Source organism: Rattus norvegicus, chromosome 14 (assembly GCF_021556685.1).
Source record: "Rattus norvegicus strain SHRSP/BbbUtx chromosome 14, alternate assembly SHRSP_T2T, whole genome shotgun sequence".
Classification (NCBI taxonomy): domain Eukaryota; kingdom Metazoa; phylum Chordata; class Mammalia; order Rodentia; family Muridae; genus Rattus; species Rattus norvegicus.
The window spans coordinates 13,550,761-13,574,472 of record NC_141547.1 but is presented as its reverse complement, the minus strand read 5'-3'; the positions used below and the strand labels follow the sequence as shown (position 1 = coordinate 13,574,472).

Here is a 23,712-nt window from a genome sequence, read left to right as displayed (position 1 = left end):
CTATAAGAAGTGAAGAAAGCTGAGATCACTGTGGGCTGTGTTCTATACAGTGTTTAACTTAGGCATTTTTGATGTTGATTCTGCCAAGGAAAGTATTAGCCTACAGCCTAATCCAGTTTGCTCTGGGTTCTTTGGTTTAAAGGTATGTGTGCAATGGCCAGTGATCAAAGCACTGCTAAAGAGGACCTTAGTGGCCTGGCAAGGGTTCTGAGGCAGACTTTTTACCTAGCCTATTCTAGAACCAGGGTTTGATCTCTAGCACTAAAACAGACAGCACCTGAGGGTCTCCGAACCGTTATCATTCTCCTCCTATTTTCACCCTCGAATCTCTGCAGCATCTCCCTAACACTGGTAGTCTGCATTTTCAAATGTTTGGTTATACAAACAGTGCTCTAAGGAAGGTTCGTAAATTTTGCAAGATGAATTTCTTTTCCTGCAAAGGCAAGCTCAGCAATATTTGGGAGATTTGAAAACTGACATCGCAGCTGACCTACGGAAGACAGACAGTGGGAGGGCCCTCGCTGGGTATAAATAAATAGGAGTCTGGAGCTGGAAACACATGCCTAGACTGAGAGCTGAAGGGTGAACTCCACCTCCAGGCAGAATGAGGCTCTGCACCGCAGCCCTGCTTCTTCTACTGGCCATCTGCCTCCCTCCAGGCCACGGTGAGGACTTTCACTTATGATTTCCCTAGGCTTTCAACAGAAAGCCTCCTTAGCACTTCTTCTTTAGTTAAAACTGGGAAGGCAGTCTTAGCAAAAGCGGGTGAAAACATTCAGTTGTTTTGAACTGTAAGATTCCTGGGGATTTGACTCTTTGAAAATTGAAGCTTTCAAAGGGTTGAGAATTTTTTTTCTTTAAACTTACAGAAGAGATGCTGTAGAGTGGGTGTTCTTGTGACATAAGTTTAGTGTGTGCATTGCTCAACTGTCAGCTCAGTCCCCTGTGGGAAGTCTTCTTTGCATAGCTCTTCTTCACTCTGCCTCTCCATGCCACTCCTTCTCACCAAACCTTGGTCTTTCGAGTGCAGCATTCTGAGTACAGTTGCACATGGTAAGACCTGGCACTCTAAATACAGCAGAGGCGAGGAGCTGACTTCCAGCCTGTGTGGGAGTCTATCTCTGGGTGAACAGATAAGTACCAAACTCAGTGGCAAGATGTCTCTACAGCCGAAGGGGTGAATGTGTGGGCAGAAAGAAACACTCGGGTTTACAGGATAAATCCTTACTCTTAAGATGCAGAAATCCCCCAGCCCCCATGTTTGCTCTTCATGTGTCTTCTGTCTTCAAAACTCTCATTCCTCTCCTCTTCCATGAATCTTTCCCTAATGGTGGTGGCAAAGGTACCCCTTAGGAAACCCTCTGTCCTTAGCATCATACCCGTTCTGTGTGGCGTTCTAATTACTGTTTGCTGTTCAGCCCTTAAAATTGTAAATGCCTTGAGAACTTAACACTTTTACTTATAAAAAAAAGAATTCGATACACACCTTTTGTTTGCTTGGTTGGTTGGTTTGGTTTGGGGAACAAAATCATAGTGAATGACTTTGAACGTAGAAAAAAAAATCCTTCCTCGGTCTCTCAAATGCTTAGATTTCTTCTAACCAGCATCAATTTCTTCTAAAACAAACTAACTAACTAAAACAAACAAAACTTAGGTTTCATGAAAATGCGTGAGATGAATTACCAATAAAGTGTGTATAACTGGTAAATATTGTAGTTGAATATGGTCTTGAATGTTTCTTAGTGGTTTCTCTTTGGTAGTAAGTTATGACTAACACAGAGAGCCAAGGTGTTAAACGTAAGTGCAGAAGCATCATACATGTGTTTTCTTAGAGAAGTGAGGGAGGTGGGCAGATGTGCTAAGAGAAAGGTCTCTTGGGGAGATGCTGGCTGTCTTCCAAAACCTATGGCAGGATCCAGTTCTCTGCTTTTTATGTTGGGAGTGGAGATTAGTTGATTTCACACCATGTTAATTGTAACACAGTTGTGTTCCTTTAAAGCACTATCAAGTCACCTGGGTTCCAACAAGCCACTGTGACAGTCAAGTAAAGGTATCGATTGTGAAAAGTTAAGTTCATTTCAATTAAGGTTTTCATAGAAAACATTTGAGAGGGCTCAAGTCAAACCAGAAATGCTGTAAACACATGTGCAGCTTCAGGTGCTGGCTTGAAATGTTTGACTCTTGAAATGTGATATAAAAAATTAATAATTCAGCTCTACACCTAGGTTGTATGCCCAATGGATTGAGGCGGCTGATTCTGTGTTTACAGGTATTCTGGAGACCCATTACACAAACTTGAAATGTAGGTGTTCCAAGGTGAGCTCGACCTTTATCAATCTAATTCTCGTAGATTGGATTCAAGTTATACGCCCTGGGAATGGCTGCCCCAAAACTGAAATCATGTAAGTTGCAAGGGAGAAAAAAAAATTACATAATTTCTCTCTCCTAGTGAAAATCGTATGGAATATATTTTGCAACCAGCAAATTAGTATGATAGCAAGAGTCTCAGAGACCAGCGTGATGTTACTAAATATCTAAAATTATTAACAAAAACTTGAGATATTTAAGCGTTTTTTTGTTTTGTTTTTGTTTTGTTCTTTAGCAATCCAAAACTGTTATCGCTTTGCTCACTCACTTTCTCGAGCTGCTGCACTAAGACCTGTCTTTGGTAGTTACAAAGACTGAAACTAGTTAAGGAAGTTAAGTCATGGAGGCTTCAGGAGGCTAACCTGCCTGCCATACCTGAAGACAGGGATGGAGTCAGGGCTCCATCTCATCTACACAAGCACTTGAAGGAAGCCTACAAAAGCCTCTTCCTCAGTGCTGGGACCTCACTGTTTACTGACAGCTCTTCCGAGTTATCCTTGGCCCTCCCTCTCCCTCCTCCTTTTCCTCCCTCTTCATCCATGTCTTTATGGCCAGTGCTACAGAGGAGACCTCGCAGATACTAGACCGGCATTCTCCCATTAAGCCCCAGTCCCGAAGAATGTACTCAGGCTTTGTAAAAATGTATAAGCAACTGTTCATTGTCCCATTTGAAACAAATCCTTTGTCCCTGGGGCTGGATATATTTGACTTGCAAAGTAGAAATAAAGGTTATCAAAAATACATGAAATGTTTCACTACGATGGCTTTAGACTTTTACCAATGACTTCACCAATGAGACCTTTAACTAGACCACAATTATTTCCCTTGAACTCAATGGTAAAGTCTAGCTATGGGGCCCATGGGTGGGACACAGCATTAGAACTCTTACCTTTGGGCAGTAACTCAACTGAAGACTGTCACCTCTCACCCAAGGGAATAAGTGGACTCTAATTGTCTCTGCTTTTCTAGCTTCAATTGTTTTGAAATAGTGAGTGTTACCCTGTATATTTTCTTGTAAAGTTGAGCATTTTGAACATTACACAGATATAGAAGTGGAAGCTTCGAATTAGTGTGAGGAATCCATATTAGACAGGGGTGGAAATACGAAGTGACATAAACCCATTTTGCCATCATGATTCCAAAACCAAACTGCCTTGAGAGCTCATGGTCCTGCTCCATGGTTTATCTGATACATCGAGACACTGTTCTTTGTTTGAGGTCACACGGGTTAATATGCACAATCTTCTGGTTTCCTGTTTCTTGGGAGACCTTAACTTTTCCATTGCAGGGAGAAACCTTAACGCCATCTAGGAACTTGATAACTATTTAGGTCACAACTCCTGGAACTCTTTTGTTCAAAGTGTAGGTTCTGGAGTCAGACCTTTACAGAAATTCAAATAAGCCTGCTGTGTTGTGTATTTGCTATACAATCTTGGACACGTGATTTGAACTCTCTGACCTTCAAGCTCTCCGTCAGATGGTGAGAAGGTTAATACCTGTTCTAGCACAGAGCTTTTGGAAGGATGACTTAAGATGAACATATTTCTTGTTACACCTCTCCCATGGCATGCATGAGTACAACACTGGACAGGTGTTGGCCACTATCTATGCATGTTGGCCCTGCTGTTGATCAGTGTCTTACATCAGGAAAAGCCTCTCCAAGTGGTGGCCTGAAGGAAGGTCGCTGAGGACTAATCAGCTTTGAAACTTCTTCTATGTTAAAATATAATCTTTCTTTTCGCCAGATAGAATGTTTTCAAGCCAGTATCTGTTTTGTTCCCCTGAGCCCAATGGACAAGCACATTTGAATGGTGTTCGATATAACTGTAGAAGTGACACAACATTGGAGACACTTGGGCCTTTCTAACTCATGTAAAGATTGTCAACGAGACAGTCACTTAATGACCTTTGAGATTCTGTCAACTTTGGATTCCAAAGACAGTCTTCTTGTTCCTCAGGCACCACACCACAAATCCATTTATCCCAGATTCAAAACGTCCTGCTCAAGTTTCATTTTTCTATAAATAATTATTTTTCATAACCAATTCTCTTCATTATTAAAACACACACAGGGTGGGAGCACTCACCAAAGTGTGCAATGTCTCATTTTATTTTTGTTTATTTCTCCCCAGTTTCTGGACCAAGGCCAAGAAAGCTATATGTGTGAATCCTACTGCCAGATGGTTACCAAAAGTATTAAAATTTGTCCGAAGGTAAGTTAAGCATGCCACAAGTTTTCCTTAGCCAGCCAGGTTGGGGAATGCTTTACAATTAGGAAACGTTTGTGGGACAAACACCTGTTCTGCCATTGTCACACATTGGCTTGCCCAGGACTGACTATTCCGGCAGTTCAGTAAACCGAAGCAGTGTACTCAGCAGCCATTATCTGGTGCTACCAAAGGAAAGGTGTAGTTTCCTGTGTGCATTCCTCCGAGTGTAACTTGCTTTTGTTTTTAATTCACAGCAGAAGTATTACTTCAACTCCCCAAGCTCCAGTGAGTAAGAAAAGAGCTGCCTGAAGCCACTGTCACCCCAAAAGACACCTGCACCCTTTCTTAATCCCTGCTCGGAATTTTAGTGTTACGTTCTTAGTTGAAGAATTTCCAAGAAAATAACTTCCCTCTACAAACACGGCTGTAGATTAAAAGAAAAAAATCCTGCAGTAGCTGAGAGGAGACACTCGAGCTCCTTCCCATACTCAACCCATATTCTTGTTCCTTAAGGGAGGATATTTTCGAGCAGGCATTTAGTGACAAGCCACTTTGGTAATAGACCTGTTGTTTAGTGTTAAACTATCCTAGACCCTAGAGGAATAAAAGCATACATGTCGAATCTGAACCCATAGCTCCTACTAACAAGAGGTTTATGAGATGGACTTCAGTTAGTTTGCACCCTTGCAAAAATCAGGCTTCCAGAATAGTTTCCAGAAGGTCCCTAAGAAGCAGACGCATTACCAGCCTAAGGTGATGCAGAGCAGGTCTCCTTTAGAGAGAATCTTCATGAGGGAAATAATGCTTCGACTTTGAAAGGTTGCTTGTACAAAATTTATTGTCTTGGATTAAAACCAGTAACACTGAAAGATCCTCAGCTTAAAGTTCCAGGCTCCTTAACAGTATACAAATATATTCCTTTGCACTGTGACCCTGCTAATCTATTTTTATTATTCACATCTTTCACACAGACAAAATACCAGTCTCTTGTATCAAATTCTTTAACGTTTCCTATTCATCCAGTGTCATTCAATAAACTTAATCAAATAGTTTGCTTGTGACTGGTTCATTTTTTAAGAAAAAAAAAAAAAAACTTCTCCTCACATTGAGATGTTCTTCAGCTGTTCCCAAGGAGATGTAATCATGTTCCCAAGGACGTTTCAATCATGTTCATTTTTTCCTTCGCACCAGAGCCCTTCACAGCTGACCCCAAATTATGTCATCCATGAGAGCAGTTACACAGTGGGAATGGTTTGGCCCTGAGGCCCCTTTCCCCAGGCATGCTAAATGAGATTTCCTCCAGAGTTCAAACTCTTACTCAAATCCATCCGCACCGTCTGTTTACATAGATTCCCCAACTCTCCAATGTTTCATTTGACAAAGTGTTGCCTTGACTTGACAAGCGGAGGACTCCAACCTCATTCTTTCTTAGCACTGCACTGAGGTCATAACCCCGCCTCTGCCTCTTGGCTTCCTTGGCCGTCTGTTCGCATCACATCTGGCCCCTTCTTTTCTTTATCTCCGTTTATGCTTTGTGTATCTGTGGGGTGGGGTGGGCTGTTTGGTTTTGTACGGCTTTGGGCTGTGTTCATGGGTAAGTGGCGTGTTCGTAGAACAAGTTCAAACCCCCAAGATCCTCCTTCAGGAGTCACCTGTCTGATTTGTTTCAGACAGGATCTCTCACTGAACAGGACGTTCACCAAGTAGGTCAGTCTGTCTGTGATGAACCTGTATGTGAGTTCTGGACATCTGACCTCAGGTCTCCATGATTGCAGGACAAACACTTCACTCACTAGGCTATTTCCCTTACCCGATTCCCTTTTTATTTTAGGGTGTGTTTGTTCGTTTTACTTTGGGTTTTTGTTGTTGTTGTTGTTGTTGTTGTTGTTGTTGTTTGTTTTGTTTTGTTTTGTTTCTTTGATGGGATCTCAGTCTGTAACCTGAACTACTAGCCAGGAACTCATTCAAGGCCAGGCTGGCTTTGAATTTCAGCCGTCTTCCTCCCTCAGCCCCCTAGGATGAGCCACAGTGCTTGGGTTTCTTCTTAAACTTTTTAAAAATTTTTATTAGCTGGTTTGAGAACGGATATAAGGTACCTATAAATATTATATTCTTGGTCATCCATTATTTAACATATTATACAAAGATGCAAAGGGGTGTGCAATATCATCACAATCCTACAATTAGTGGGGTTTTTTGGGTTGTTTTTTTTTTTTAACTTCAACATTTGGAGATTGGGAATCAGGCTTCGGTTTCGTTACGACAGCTCAACACTCACTCGGGATCCTCAAATTATCAGTGTCACCATCCCCCAAGAGTCAGCTACTATTAACCATCCTGTTGGCATAACAGCCATCCTGCTGGCAAAAATGGGGAACAGTAGAGGTCACCAGGGACCCTCCTTCTTACACTACTATCTACAGTAGAAACCAGGGCAAATAGACAGTTCTTGCCTTCATTCATATAACTAGTAAAAGACAAACCAGAATTTGAACCCTGGGCCACCTGACTCCTAAGTAACTGTTCTTCATCACTACATTAGGCTCAAAAGACATACAAATGTATTTTCTGACTCGGATCCCTTGGCCTGCCCTCCTCTTCAGAGCCAGTCAAAGCCAGAGGGTATGGCATGGTAGGAAGTGCTTAAGAGGACATGGGAAAGAAAAGAGCCCCTGACTCTCACCTGTATAGAGCAGATTTGTCTTTCCCGATGACTGAGCCAAGAATTTTGACATAGGTGACTAGAGGTTACCCTACATAGAAACTGTATATAGAAACCATACGTGTATGGTGTATTTTTAAAGCCAAATGCATTTTGAGTATTTCCACACGGAAACAATAAATACTTCAGGCAACAGATGAATGTACCTTGATTTGAACCACACGCAGTCTATACGGGATCAAAACACAGCATGCAGTTCCCTAAAAATATGTATAGTTTTTAAGCATCAATTTAAGTGGTCTGAACCACTCCAGAACAGTGAGGCCTGAAGGCTGTGGGTATAGGCGGAAGGAGGAGAAATGAGACAAGCGAGGGGGTCTAACACACTTGTCAAGCACAGCAGCATCCAGTCCTCAGATGTTCCTGTGACTGTAAGAGTACTCAGCTGATTTAGGACCAAAGCTTAGTCATAATGAGCTGCAAGAATAACTTGTTGCATTAATAAGAGTATCGGAAGAAATGTTTGGAAGGGAAGAATTATACCTTGTTAAGACAGGATTTGGGCCCACATAACCACATGCATACGCCTATACATGCATATGCCAATTCATTAAAGGGGAAATACAGGGATGATTACCCAAATGATTGCTCTGGAAATCTGAACGAAGGAGCCACAGGCCTAGCTGCACAGTGATGTCCTAGCAGCAGAACACAAGAAACCTGAACAGATTGAATGACGCTCAGACCCACCCACCTCCAGGGCTCCTGATTCTCCTACTGAGTGGGGCCTCACCTTGAAGCTGCTATGTGGACTAGCTTCCCTTTTCCGTGTTCCCACGCCTTCCTTTAACACTGAAAGGCCCATCTCAGAACTCCCAACTCTACACAGTCTGATGCATAGTCCAGAATTTTTCCAAGCTATAAGAGCCAGAATTCAAGAACCGTCGACATGAATAAACACAGGAGAAAAGCCGTCTCCCCCTCTAGGAGATTATGATGCTGATAACTCTTAAAAGAAATTGTTCGCCCATCCTAACTTCTGAGAGCCATCTAGGGGGCTTGTTTTGTCCAATATCAGGTTAATTAAATTGTAGTCTAGAAACTTAGTCACTAAGGGTTCAGCCCAGTGAATAGTTCGGAACAGCCCAGTCCCTCTCCTGGTCCTGTAGTTTGGCTTTCCCAGGATGTCATACAAACAGGATCACACTATCTCCCATCTTTTGTCTGACTACATGCTGTTGAATGTGTGCCTCGTCTCTTTCTCGTAATTAATATTACTCCATCGAATGGATATACCACAACTGGCTTATTATTTCACCACCTGATAGATATTCTAGTTGTTTTCTGTTGGCCAGTGATAAATGAAATTGCTGAGCGTACACATACATAAGTCTTTGTACAAACACATTCTTGTTTCTCTCTAGTAAAAGTGACATCTGTTCTCTGTTCATCCTTAGAGGTGGAATTTCTGCAACATGTGGTGTATGTATGTTTAACTTTATTCAGATCTATTATACTGTTCTCCATGATTAGTGCACCAGTTTGTAGCCCCCTTAAATATAAGTGTTCCAGTTGCTTCGTAAATTTGCCAGCACTGGGTTTGATAATTTACTAGGACGAGTCACAGCCAGTGAGTCACTCAGGAAGTTCTTTACTTGTCACTCTCTTTTGTAGAACTGTGTCAGGGTATCCAAGAGAGCAAACGTGATAGAGGAGAGATTTATCTTGGCTCATGGTTTCAGGGGATTCAGTCTGTGGTTGCTCAGCTCCATAAGCTTGGGTTAAAACATCCTAACAATGGGAGGTTTTAAATTGTAGACATTTCAATGACTTTTATAATTTATAATTTCCCTGCTGGGCTACAGTTGTTGAGCAGGCTCTTGTGTGCGTTTTTGAGATTTACCTATTTACAGAAGAAATAAGCCTTAAATCACTTTTACATTGAGCTAAGCTGTCAAAGGGGGACTTAACTGTGTATGAGTCTGTTTGTAGCTGTCTCTTACCTTTCACTAATCTCTGCTTTTCCTCTTCTTGGTTCTCTTGGTTGGTGCAGTTTAATGTAAGTCTTAAAATTCTACATCAGGAAACTTAAAAGCCCATACTTCTAAAAAAATTGATTTGTGCTAATTTAAGTCCATACAAGTCAACCTACACAAAGTTTAGAATCATCTTGTCAATTTCTGGACCTAAAGATAATTTGGTTAGGACTGCATCAAATTTGTGGGTCAGTTTGGTGAGAACTGACATCTGACTATTGAGTCTTCCATTTATGAACGTGGGTTCGCTCTCTACATGAAAGGTCTCTCAGTACTATTTTATAGGCGTTCACATTCACGCCCTTCCAGGGCTCTCAAAACCAAACTATGAACTGAAGCATTTGGAAGATACTTCTCTGTGGAAGCCAGAATTTATTGTGCACATCATTTGAAAGGCATTCTGCCTTCGATTTTATTGGGAATATTCCCTCTTTGTTCCAGGAAAGGGGCGAATCCCTTAGAAGTGATTAGATGGAATAGCCTCAAACATCCCTGACCAGATACTGACTTAGAACTCCTCTGTCCCTGTCAGTTTCACCTCATCAGCACTGACACAGTCCCCTTCTTCCCACCAGGGCCAGTCTCTTTACCTGTGTTTTAAATCACATTCCTTTCACGATCTGAACACCACACGATACCAACTGTCCCTTCTAAATGATCAAGTCCTACCTCCCAACTACGTATATCCCTACACCATTCAAATGCATTCCAGTATCTTCAATCTCAAAGATCATAATTTATTTTAAAAAGGCTTCTACCTGATCACTTTCTGGCTGACTTGAACAGGGTCTTCTTTACTCCAAAGCGCCCTCCAATTCTGACTTCTACCACAGTACTTTTCCATCACAGCTGTCAGAAGGTCACCAATAGCCATTTGTAAAGCCAGTCAAGCTGCTGGTGTTTCTATGACAACGCTGGTTGCGTTTAATGGTTTGCAACAACAACAACAAAAAAATATATTTATCTCTTGTCCACTTGTCTTCGGGTCAACTGGGGTTCAGCTGACTCGGCTGAATTTGGGATTCAGCCAAGCATTTGTCTGGTTCACAACTCTCCCATGTGCCTCTTGTTTAGAAGGAATCAAATGGCAATCAGCTCGGACTCTTGTCAGTGTAACAGCAGATTTCCAAGACGAAGGTTACAGAAACATGTTATGCCTCTTGTGGTCTAGCTTGTCACTTTCACTAATATTTTTTTCAGGGTGACAAAAATTAACAGTGCCTAGATGTGGACACAGTTATAACATGATCTTTTGATATATGTATACACTATGGATCAGTTAAATCCATCTAGTTAACACCTCCAGCTCCTATCATAGTCAGCATTCTTTGTGGTGAGAACCTTTAAAGTCAACCCTCAGCAAATCTGTTGTATACGACGTGTTATTTCCTGTGGGTCACCATGCTTAGCCAGTTGTGCTAGAATAAAATAAACCTTGGACCCAACTGGCAGCTAATATAACTGCAAGGTCAGATGGAAGAGACCATGGGAGCAGAGAAGGGGAAGGAACTGGGAATGAGAACAAATCTGCTACAGCTGCCAAGTGGAGTCCGTATCCCGTGCTTCCCTTAGGGAATCCAACAATTTCCAAGAAACAGTAAGTCACCTAAAGTGTCTTCATTCACGCTCAGGACACCGCACTTCCAGGCTCCTCCTTCTCAGACGGCCTTTCCTGTTCACCCTTCTCTCTCCAGCCTCTCAACACCTAATCTTCTTGGCCTTCCTTTTAACACTATAGACTTTCTTCCCAAGAGCAGCCAAGACTACAGACGCCATTGGTGCTGTTTCACCTTCCTTCCCCCGTTCACTGAGCCCCATTCCATCTCAGGGACTGTTCTGTTTCTGCTCTGGACTTTATGAAGCCACCCGAGCCTCAGTTCCAGTCGTGCCCCGCTCTACCGTGTCTCATAGTGACAATGTTCACAACTTGTCTAATTTTGTAAAGTGGAAAATTGGGGGTCATTTCAGGATTTGTCTCACCACTAGCTCCATCTTCTGTCCATCACAAAATTCTGAGGACTAATTCCATAAATATTCCTCTTTCCCCATACTCCCCAGTTTTACCATGCCCTCATTCAAGATCAAATTTCATCTAGACTAGTTAGCTTAAAATCTGCCTTCCTCCGTCCTCTGGCACCTATCTGTAATTCACCCTAGGTCCCCTTCCTCTATCCTCTGGTGTACCTCTGCAATGAACCTCAGTGTCCCCCCAGGCTGGGATTTTTCTCACTGTTGCTCCTGCTTCAGTTCCAAGCTCAAGTTTCCCTCAGAGAGGCCTTCCATGCCGCTCAACCTGGCTCGGCTTCCTTATGATGTGTTGTCGGGCAATATTATCTTTTACCTCAATCACCATCAATACCAAGACCATCTACCTACCACCTCTCTCCCTGCTGGGCTACTCTGTAAAGGCAAGAGTCATACCTAGTTTTGCTCATCCCTGAACCCTGGCCTCAGTTACAGTCTGGCACTTTACAGATGCTCGACAAATATGTGAATAACGAATGACTAAACAGCCCCCATTCATCATTGCTTAAAATGCCCCAAAGAGAACATTTTCTGATTTTGTCTTGTTTTTCTAATTGGATTGCAATCCTATTGGAACAGCAAGCTTCATATTCACTTGTTTCCCACAGACAGAGACCAAGTTGTTCAGTAAGCATTACTTGGTACATGTGATCAGGAAACAGAGCAACGTAACCACATGTTTCTAATGACCCTTGTAAATCAGCACATCTGGCAGATAACTGTCATTCAAATCTAATATAAGATTAAAAAACTGAGATCTCCCAGTTAAATTCCACTGAAACTATGTCATGAGATTAAGGCACTAGGATATATTACAGGAAAAAGCAAAGTCAATGTGAATGTGCTTATCATAAAGCTGGGATGACTAACATTTATTTAACCCTTAAATGATATCATGTAGGGTATCAACAAGGAGCAAGCAGAGCTCAGCTGAGATTTTCCAGAGAATGGGTAAAGGAACAAGCTAGAGCATGGGAGAGCTAATGGCTTAGGCAACGAACTAGGTTTTTCTCAGGCCTAAAGGAGCAAGAAAGAAGGGTTTTAACTAGGCTGTTTGAGAGTTTGATTGCCTGACAGAAACACCGCCATTGACGGCTAACCCTAGCATGGATAGCTGCATCCATGAACAGAATTTCGTACCAACAGGGCAGTAAAGAATAAATTCCTTAGCTCCCCTTTCCTCTTGCCTTCTATCCATTCACTCCAAACCATCACTGGATCACTCCAAAGCCAGAAGTGATCCCCTGAGAAAACTGATGTTCACAGAGATTAAGGAACACCCCTGGAGCCACACAGAGAGTGGCTATCACACAGGTTATCTGACTCTTAGCAGTCATCCTCCAAACACACGATCTCATTTGTGACTCTGGATACCAGGTGAATAACTGCCTGTGTACAAGTGTTGCGATTTTCATAATAGTATCTTGTGTTATTAATGTGGTAGTGGAAGTCAGAAGACCACTTCCGGGAGTCCCTTCTCTCTTTCCACTGTGGGATCAAGAGATCCAACTCAGGTCATCAGGCCTATAGGATAAGTGCCTTTACTCAATGTCCCAGCTCATATCCCGACTTGTTATCATCTGTAATAATAGTGTCACTTACAGACTATCATTATTACATGCCCCATTAAGGAAGAGTGAGGATTCCAAGTGATCTCTTGGACAGGATGTTTTCTGATTGTCTCATGATGTTGTCCCCATGGAGACTCCAGCTCTTCCTGACACAGGGACTGGGCTCCAGTCTTCCCCAACTCCTGAACAACCCTGCTTCCCACCCCATCAATCCAGATGTCAACTCCCTCCAACCTGTAGAAAGATTTTAGATAAACTTCACAAGGCTGTGACTACAAAGAGGGCCTTTACCGCCCTCTGGTGGCCAGTCCAGGAAATAGCTGGAGGTAGTTTTAGGCTAAGCACACATTCCATGTCTTGTTCTTCCATTTAATCAAATTCTTCAGAGTCTCTCTAGGACTACAGACAAGTAAATCCTGTGAGTCCTTTCTGTAAATCGCCAAATTCAGAAGTTCATGGTTCTTGCTTCCAAACAAAGGATGTTCCCTAAACAGCGTTCGAATTTGATAGCTAACCCTGTATCAGGCAATGCAGTGTTAGTTTTCCTGATAGTTTAGATGGTTTGGTTTGGTTTGGTTTGGTTTAGTTTAGCTTAGTTTAGTTTAGCTTAGTTTAGTTTAGCTTAGTTTAGTTTAGCTTAGTTTAGTTTTAGCTTTAGTTTCATTTAGTTGTTTAGTTTAGTTTAGTTTAGTTTAGTTTAGTTTAGTTAGGTTTCCCTGATGGTTTCTGTGCATGGACACGGGATGGTTTTCGACCTGTGACTTCTCTTTTAAATATCTTCCATCCTCCTCACCACAAACTGCCACATGTAAGCAGTTCCAAGGACCAATCTAATCCCTCCAGTTAGGCCTGCAGCCAGATGAAGAAGGGCTAGATGGGAGAAGCTGGTCCTGTGGGTTGCAGAGGTGTCTCAGCAGGGAAGAACAAGCCCAACAATCTGAGTTCAATCCCTGGGATCCACATATAGAAGGAGACAACCAATTCCTCAGTCCTCCATATTGCACGTCATGACACAAGCATACCCACACATACACAAAATAAGTAAGTGTAAAGTAATTTTTAAATGAGTTGGTCCTGTTATCTCTATGGCTAAACCCAATATAGTTAAATCATGTTATCAGACCTAGGGGTCATAACCTGTGCCCCCAAGTCTGCCCCAGCCATCTATCCTCAAAAAGCTAATGGAGGGAGCCAAATGTATAGGGAAACCAGAAAGGAGAAACTTATCCAATGTGGCCAAATAGAACAAAGAGATCTAGTGATCCCCTCAAGTTCATCTGCAGGGTCCTGCAGCGAGACCAATGTTTAGAGAGAGCCAAGGACGTGTGCATCAAAGCCATCCACCTCAAGATAGGATCCCCCCACCACTGAGCCATCGTTGTCTGGGTGCGTTTCTGTCTCACCCTGTGAGGTGCCCTGAGGAGTTATTAAGACCACTTAAAGTCTCTCCCTGGGAACCATGAGCCCCCTCTGGCTGGCGTGCTTTCATTCTTCCAGCATGAGACTCCTGTGGAAAGTATCGTGTCTTTGGAGGCTGTTGTTTCAACACTTTGAAAGTTAGATTAGGGGACACAAGTGTCTCTTTAGAATGTTTTTCTGACAGGCCAGCTACAATATAAGCCTCATCATTAGTACATTTCGGATGGAAAGAATATTGACCTCATAGGGAATTGAGACTAAAACCACTTTCACACCGGCTGCTTTTAAGTGAGGTCGTGGCTGAGGTGTGGACGTGCAGGGAGTTAGGATTACACTCCAGCTCGTGTGGTTGCACTGGTCAGCACGAAATGTCACAGGCTATGCCGAGCTCAGTCTCCAGTCCTCTACTGGCATCCAGTGGTGCACAATGCAGAATGAAGCCTGAAACCAGAGAGACGAGAACGGTGAAGAAAATCTACCCACGGGCCGCCAGCTGCACTTAAGTCTTCCCTCTGAGGAGACGGCCCAGTGCATCGTCTACTGCCAGGTGTCAAACTGAAAAAAGATTGTCTTTTGTGTGTCCTCTAAAATTAGGTGGGGAATAATTGCCAAAAGTTCGAGTTAGCAGAGACCTATTATTCAGTCATAAAATTAGAATTTCCTTTAAAGCTCTCTGTACTAAGTGGCAGGTGCTGTTCCTAGCTTCTAGTCTGAATCATCTCTCTCTCACACACACACATACACATTCACACACACACTCACACACACACACAATCAAACATGCATACACTTACACACAGTCAAATACACACACACTGAATCAAACACACACTCTCTCACACACACACACACTCGCACAAACACACACACAGTCAATCACACACTCTCTCACACACATACACATTCACACACACACTCACACACACACACTCACACACACACACTCACACACACATACACACAGAGTCAAACACACTAACACACAGACAGGCAGAGTCAAACACACACACAGTCAATCACACACTCTCACACACACACAGTCAATCTCTCTCTCTCTCTCTCTCTCTCTCACACACACACACACACACACACACACACAGAAGCATAGACAGACACAGAGTCAAACACGCACACAGTCAATCACACACACTCTCTCTCACACACACCACACACACACTCACATGCACAGACACAGAATCAAACACACAGAGAGTCAAACACACACACACACTCTCTCTCTCTCACACACACACAATCAAACACACACTGTCAAACATATACACTCACACACACACACGCACTCACACACACACTGAATCACACACTGTCTCTCAAACACACACACAGAGAATCAAACACAAACTCTCTGTCTCTGTCTCTGTCTCTGTCTCTCTCTCTCTCTCTGAATCAAACACACACTCACACACACAGATTCAAACACACAGAGAGAGAATCAAACTCTCTGTCTCTGTCTCTCTGCCCCCCACACACACACACAAACAGGCACACACCTCTTTTCCATTTGCTTCATTTGCATGCTCTGCCATTTCTGTCCACAGCCTAAGCAGTAAGAAGACAGTCAGGAGAGAGCGGTGCACTGACTGATTTCTGTCAGGAAGTGGGTGTTCCCTGTCCATCAAGAACAACTGCTGGCCCTAGTAAGCAACTGCCATATTAACTAAAACATCATTTATTTTGCTCAACATTTTTATCCTTTATAGAGTCCCCGGCTGGAATCAACTCCAGAAATTCCATTTACAGGATATGTAGCCCACCCTCTTCGTTCGTTTCTTTCTTAACTGTGACACTCCCCCCCCCCCACCTTGATAAACTTCATCCATGGAAGTTCATGGAACTATAAACCACTTCACTGCAGTAGGAGGTGGGAGTGCACACCAGGTGAACTTTGCCACAGTTAGCCACACAGCCTGGATTCAAATCCTTGTGTGTGTGTGTGTGTGTGTGTGTGTGTGTGTGTGTGTGTGTGTGTGTGTGTTTGATTGGGGATTTTGAGGTTTTGTTTTGATTTCCCTGCTTGTGAAGGCAAAGCAACACTCCTAATTTATATGTGCATTCCCTGTTACCCAACTACTGCTGTAGGACTGATGAAATGGATGTTCCCCCCTCTGATTACTTCTTAGACAGACTAAAGAGTGTGTAACTCGCTAACAGAGTGAGCAGCCTGCTGTCAGCTCACTGAGGCTGGACTGTCTAACATCCATTACTGTAGGGCCATGTGACAGAAAGGGCAGGAAGGTTGACTTTCTATGTAAGCCTGTGATTTCTGGAAATTCTAGCCAGTTCCAAACACTACTGACTGACAGAGACCTTGAATGTCCCTCTGAGGCCTAAGGAAAGCTAAAGTTCAAAGGAAGATTAAAATTGAGGAAGTCTCCAGCTCTCTTTTGGCCCTCTCTGATGTCTGCATGCCGTGGTTTTGCACTCTGGGGTGCCTTGCAAACACGACTGCAGCCTCAGGCTTGGCCTCAACCCTTAGGATCACCCATCCACTTCAAAGTGAAGAAATTATGTAACTTTGGGGAAAACTTGACCAAGATATGAGGTTGCGTTTTAGACAATACTACAGTTGTTGCAAATTAACAACAAAAACGCAGATGTGTCCTGTAAGCTGGGGACACACTGTACAATCTTAGTAGTCGACTAGTAGCATTCATCCACCGCACAATGACACACCTTTACAACAAGGTCACACCTCTTCCAACAAGGTCACACCTCCTAGTCCTTCCCAAAGAAGGCATCAAGTATGCAAACATATGAGGCCTACAGGTGCCATTTTCATCCAAAGCACCACACTTGCTGTCTTCTAACTGTAGAGATGGGATACAACAACTCCTAGGGCTAAGTAGTGGGAAGGCAGTGACTTCAGCACGCGTGAGACTGAAGCAGGGGCATTGTGAGTTTGACCAGCCTAGGCTACATAGTTAAACAGCAAAGCAAACAAAGACAGTCTCATAGTAGATGATAAGGAAGTCGTGGCACTTTGCATGGACAAACTCCCTTCAAGAAAGGGTAGTCGTGGACCTTCCACTAAGAAAAAAGGCTTAGGAAGGACTTAGGAAAACAAGAACCCATTTCCCATCTATCTACCCCCTTTGCCTCTTCACTACTGCTTGGAACCCAGACCCACCACATGGCCACAAGGTGTACAAAGAAACCTTTACAGAATAAGATGAGCTTTAAAAGCCCTGATCTTCAATGCTCACCTGAACTCAGGCTTCAGGAAGCAGTTCCAGGCCTATTTAAATCTTTGTTCTGTGGTATTGGGAGAGTCACACACTCTCAGTGACCTCTATTCCCAGAACCAGGAATTTGAGACTTAGATCCTTCCATGGAATCTCTAGAAGCTGGGTGCTTGGTGAGTAAACAAACCCCTTCCAGGACAGGCCGAAGACCTTGGAGTTATTGATGCTAGGAGTCAACAGAGAAGGCCCAGGAAGTACCAGCTTCCAGAAGTTGACAGTTTGCCTGTCCAACCTTTTCCCTGATACAGACTGAGTTGAAGCTTGACTGCTAATAACAGCAGTTGCGTGGGGAAAAATTCTTCCTGGACAAACAAGGACTTTTGAGTTTTAACCCCTTCTCTGCCCCGTCCAGGGCGGGAAGTATCTAGGAGTTGTTGTGATGACAGCATTCCCACAGGAATGCCTTCTCCATTCCCAAAATTGGTGAGATAGGAGTCAGACCATAGAGACTCTCAAAAACAGGGTACTGTATGTATAGTCCAATCTCTTGTCTCAGGAAGAAACTGGGTGCTGAGTATTCTTTCCCAAATGTACGGAGTGAGGTCAACCTTTCCATGACTTTGCTGTTCATAGCCATTCTATAGTTCTCACTTGCCTGATACATAGGAGTCTCTGGGTAGATAACCCATGGATTGGGACACTTGGTGCATCTGCAGGAGGAAAGGGAGTCAGTGACCTCCTATCCTGTCAGCTGCAGGTTTCATTCTCCACATTTCTGAGCACAATAGAACTTCTGCTGTGGCCCACAGTGAAAACGGGGACCAAAAGTTCATAAAAGTAGGCAAGCTAGAATGGAAATGGCATAAAGAAAACGCACCACACAGGTGGATTTAATGAGAAGGTCCTGAGGATATTTTATTTGAAAAGAAGAAAAAAGTAATGGGATGCTACTGAGAAAGCCTCTCACATCAGTGAATGTCTCTCCTCTATAGGTCAGAACTCTCCACAGGAGCGTTCATTACGGATCTGTGTGCCTTGGTAAGAAGTGGTATGATACATTCCAGAAATAATGGGAATGAGGCAGCAGATTTAACCACCAAAAGCAAGGCGGGCATGATGAACACAGCTGGACATGCATGATATCCAGGCAAGGAAGCTGAGTCTCAGGGTAGTTAAGAGAACACATGGTCCTAAGGATAGGCTAGATGGGCTACCAGCGGAGGTATTAATCAATGCCTTTGTTACTTTTTCTACTGCTATGACAAAGCAGTATAATCAAGGTAACTTACAGAAGGGAGCATTTGATGAGGGCTTCACAGTTTCAAAGAGTGAGTCTATGACCATCATGGTAGGGAGCATGGCGGCAGGCAGGCAGGCAGGCAGGCAGCTCTGGCACTGGTGCAGTAGCTTGGAGCTTACAACTTGATCTGTGGGTTGGAGAGATATATAGAGAGATATTGGGCCTGGTGTAGGCTTTTAAAACCTCAAAGCCCATCCCCCAGTAACACACTTCCTCCAACAAAGCCACACCTCCCAATCCTTCCCAAAACAGTCCCACCAACTAAGGACCAAGCTTTCAAATACATGAGCCTAAGGAGCCATTCTGATGCAAACAACCACATTTGACTCCCCCGCCGCTATAGACGTGTAGCAATGTAATAATGCCAAGTGCATATTAATCTATCTTCAAAAGCCTCTACAGTCTTTCATAGTCTCCAGACTGCTGAAAGTCCAAAGCATGCTCTGAAACACGAGACAATCTCTTAAGTGTAATCCATTATGAAATCAAAAAGCAGCATACATACTTCTGACACACAATGACAGAGGAATAAATATAACCATTCCAAAAGTGAGGAAAGGAGGCACAGTTAAAAAATACAGGACCAAAGCAAGACTGTAACCTGCTGAAAACTCAATGCCTCTATGAGCTCGCTCAGAGACGGGGCTGGACATGGGTCAGGGTTTTCCCACTGCAGAGTGTAGAGCATTTCTGCACAACTTTCAACCCTCCCTCATCCCTTCCTCCAAAACACCCACATGCCCACAGCATTACACCCTCTGGAGATGTTAACACTACAGCATTTTCTGCTGTGTACAGAGGCTGTGGAAGTTCCCAGAGACATAGTACATTATCTGGTAAAAAGACGCAAGGGTCCACAGCTTCCGTGGAGACTGTCCCCAAAGTGGGGTATAGAGTTATCAAGAGACACATTGGCATTATCTTCACAGAAGAAACTGGGATTGGATCTCAATTCTGCTCTTTATTATCTCTTCTATATTATTAAAACGGTTCATGTCCCACTGTCCTTACTTACAAAACAGTGGCAAGAGTCTCTGGTTCCTTCCTAGAGCTTTTGAGGGACATGAAGAAAAATGCAAACACCTAGTTGGCACACTGTGTTCCTCAGGAAATGTCCATTATTCTTTACTTTAAAAATATAGTTTGGAGTGAAAGAATTATCCTCAAAAGGATCGGTGATATTACGGACATCCAAACGTAATTTAAAATGTTCACGATTTCACCTTTAGGAATCAAATTCATGCTGTGAGTTTTCATTTCCATGGAACTGAGAAGGATTCTAGACGGTTCCAATGGACCCTGTTTAAAGCTAGTTACTGTGCCCTAGCATTTCCAACCCTTGTAGCTATTACCTATCTCCCCGAACCCTGAAACTCTCATCACTAGATTTATTTTTTTATTAGAAGTTTGGAGAAACCCTCATGATTTGAAGATTGAAGGCAAAGTCTAACCACGGGAAGCCTCAGAGAATTAGAGCACACATTGCTGTAGTAGAAAAGCCAATTCCTCTCCCACACCCACATAGGGTGGCCAGTACCCTCTCCTTCAGGAGGAGACGATGTCTCTGGACCCACCCACAGACGATAACAAGTGCATATAATTAAGTACAAAGATAAAGGCTTCACAGAGGGTGTGTATATGTTCATTGGTTTGTTTGTTCATTTGTTTGTACAAGAGTCTTCACTAGACTCTGGAGTGGAGGGCTCCTTTTCATCCCCACATCCCCATAATTTCCCTGTCCTGTCTGTCTGACCTGGCTCATTTTGATGATGCTAAACAATGCCATTTTCCCATCTAAGCAACTACTCGTGTATTTGTTTAATTTAGATCACACATACTAACATGAAGAATTTTTGAGGCACTCCTGTGATATATACAAGGCAAGCATTATGAGTCATTTACGGAGGGCCTGTCAATAGAAGACATGGAGTGGGAGCTGAGAAGTCATTGAAAATGTTTACCTGTAGTTCTACAAACTCACCAGATATCTGAATCCTCTCTATCCAAAATCTCCGGTTAAACTCTAGTGAATCACCTCCAATGTTAGGAACCCCTTATCAGAAGCACATTGAAGCCTCAACTCAGGTCAATTCTTCAGATGTGTAAGTCAAAGATATATATAGAATTGGAGAAAATCCACAGCCGGTCATTTGCAAATTGGAAACATGGGAAAGCCAATAGTGGGGTCTCACTCTGTAGACCAGGCTAGCTTAGAAGTCATAGGGAGCCACCTGCCTTTGCCTCCCCAGTGCTGGAATTAAAGGCACATATCCTTAAAGCATTGCCACAATGTCTCAGTTTTAAAACAGTAAACTCCCTACACACTAGCTCAAAATACTTTTAAAAAGAAATCCTTCCACCGGGAGTGCTACCTCAAGGCTGTATACAGGACTGCTAAAACTCACCAGGAGCTGCTCCTAAGGGCGGTTAGAAGCTACCCTTGCTGAAAGGCTTCTCTCTTGGACCCACGATGTTAACAGCACAGGATGAAGCCTGGTATCTTTGCCTGTATTTTGTGTCTGTTTGTCTCCCTTGCTTTGGTTGAAGCCATTATCCTAACTTTACAGTCACCTTGGATTCCAGGATGAACAAAACCTCACAAAACCAGTGCCAAGCCTAGCTTTCTAAGTCCAAGGAAGCCCAGGGTTTTGCCACTAAAGTACCAAGAACATTGTCAATGTGCTGTGTACCCAAGTCCTTCCTTCTTTGGGAAGGAGGAGTGAGACTGCTGGTTTTATAAGTGAATGTACTCAATTATAGCACCAAGTTATTCAATTAAGACTGAGTCTAAGTATTGCTGTGAAGGTGTTTGCTCTGGGAACTTTTCCTGAGAACAAGCACTGACTCATTGCAGACAGAGCACCAGCGACAGCCCAGAGAAACGCTCCACTCCAGTCTAGCTTGGCCAAACAGTAAGACTGGTTAGGATTACTTCCTGAAGTGTGCATGAGGGGTTACTTATAAGAAACACGAGCAATCTATGGTGGTTACACTGCTGAAGAAAAATATCTCCTCCAGAACTGTTTATATATTCATGTAGCCATTAACTGTGGACAACCACTTAAGGGTGGGAAAGGCTTGCAATCCCCTACGCTCCACCAGGATTTAAAGCTAATGAGCCCAATCCCGTCTCTTTTGGATCTTCACAGCTGCTGACAGTTCAAGAGAGTAATGGACAAGTCCTGCCGGGAGGAGAGCATTCACAGGTGCGTTTAACATTACAATCAGCAGCATCTAAGTAAGCAAATTGTTTTTAACAGCCATGATGAGCTTCGATCGAATCTAATATTGAATCTAATCGGTACTGCTGTGCAGTGCTCAGTTTTTCCCAAAGAAATTCTGCCTGTAAACAGACTAGATAGAGCTCCTGCCTGAGGGATTCCCTCTGGCCAGCCTGCCTGAAAATTCCAAACACTCCGCCCCTACAGTCTCCCTTCCCATAGGTTTTGCCTCCATGAATTCAAGTAGCCACGGGTGTGGGGTATTGCATTTATTTAATATGTACTGAAACTATTGAAGTGTTTTCCCATCATTATTCCTTACACAACACAGTGGGATGGCTATTCAGCCAGCATTCTAAATTACATTCTAAATTACATTTGTGAAGACACACAAAAGTTATATGCCAACTCTACCATTTCACATGACAGACTTTGGTGTCTGCTGGTTTGAGGGAGGTCATGGAACAATCCTCTAGCGGCATGGAATGGCTGTGCATGCCCTCGCACACGCACACACACACACACACACACACACACACACACACACACACCACATCTGCGGACTTGTGTGTGGAAGCTTATGTAAAAATCTAAGCATTAGACTTTGACTGCCCAAAGGCAGAATGTACAGGTTCCTTCCATCACCATCCTTAGCAGTATAACTGCACCAGTTTAAGAATTCGGTGTTCCAGGAAGTCCCACACCCGCGGATCCCGGCCCGCAGCAGCTCTCTGCTCCCAGACCCGGTGAGAGACCCAACCGCCTGGTCAGGTGGGCACTCCTGAGGCTGCAGAGCGGAAGAGACCACCAACACTGCTCACCCCTGCCCACATCCCTGGCCCAAGAGGAAACTGTATAAGGCCTCTGGGCTCCTGTGGGGGAGGGCCCAGGAGCGGCAGGACACCTGCCTGAGACACCTCCGGAACCTGAAAGAAACAGACCGGATAAACAGTTCTCTGCACCCAAATCCCGTGAGAGGGAGAGCTAAACCTTCAGAGAGGCAGACAAGCCTGGGAAACCAGAAGAGACTGCTCCCTGCACACACATCTCGGACGCCAGAGGAAAAAGCCAAAGACCATCTAGAACCCTGGTGCACTGAAGCTCCCAGAAGGGGCGGCACAGGTCTTCCTGGTTGCTGCCGCTGCAGAGAGCCCGTGGGCAGCACCCCACGAGCAGACTTGAGCCTCAGGACCACAGGTAAGACCAAATTTTCTGCTGCAAGAAAGCTGCCTGGTGAGCTTGGGACACGGAAGCAGAATTTCTCTAGGAGGCACGGTCTGTGTTTACCGGAAGTCCCACACCCGCGGATCCCGGCCCGCAGCAGCTCTCTGCTCCCAGACCCGGTGAGAGAGAGACCCAACCGCCTGGTCAGGTGGGCACTCCTGAGGCTGCAGAGCGGAAGAGACCACCAACACTGCTCACCCCTGCCCACATCCCTGGCCCAAGAGGAAACTGTATAAGGCCTCTGGGCTCCCGTGGGGGAGGGCCCAGGAGCGGCAGGACTTCTGCGCCTGAGACACCGCCGGAACCTGAAAGAAACAGACCGGATAAACAGTTCTCTGCACCCAAATCCCGTGGGAGGGAGAGCTAAACCTTCAGAGAGGCAGACAAGCCTGGGAAACCAGAAGAGACTGCTCCCTGCACACACATCTCGGACGCCAGAGGAAAAAGCCAAAGACCATCTGGAACCCTGGTGCA

The 23,712-nt window shown here is 44.0% G+C and overlaps 1 protein-coding gene across 4 annotated transcripts; it reads left to right on the top strand.

Moving 5' to 3' along the window:
• The first annotated feature begins 559 nt into the window (after positions 1-559).
• On the top strand, positions 560-5,629 carry Cxcl13 (C-X-C motif chemokine ligand 13). Of its 4 annotated transcripts, none has more exons than XM_087584041.1 (4): positions 560-665; positions 2,270-2,316; positions 4,500-4,580; positions 4,835-5,629. In XM_087584041.1, exons 1-4 carry the CDS (start codon positions 605-607, stop codon positions 4,868-4,870), a joined length of 225 nt encoding a protein of 74 aa, XP_087440167.1. In that variant the 5' UTR covers positions 560-604; the 3' UTR covers positions 4,871-5,629.
• The last annotated feature ends 18,083 nt before the right edge of the window (positions 5,630-23,712 follow it).

What these genes read in the sequence shown, in the direction of transcription:
- Cxcl13 (XM_087584040.1), top strand. Translation starts at nt 605, where the DNA reads ATGAGGCTCTGCACCGCAGCCCTGCTTCTTCTACTGGCCATCTGCCTC. An exon ending in TGAAATGTAGGTGTTCCAAG is followed by an intron (nt 2,317 to 4,499) that starts GTGAGCTCGACC and finishes ATTTCTCCCCAG; the next exon opens with TTTCTGGACCAAGGCCAAGA. An exon ending in GTATTAAAATTTGTCCGAAG is followed by an intron (nt 4,581 to 4,831) that starts GTAAGTTAAGCA and finishes TTTAATTCACAG; the next exon opens with CAGAAGTATTACTTCAACTC.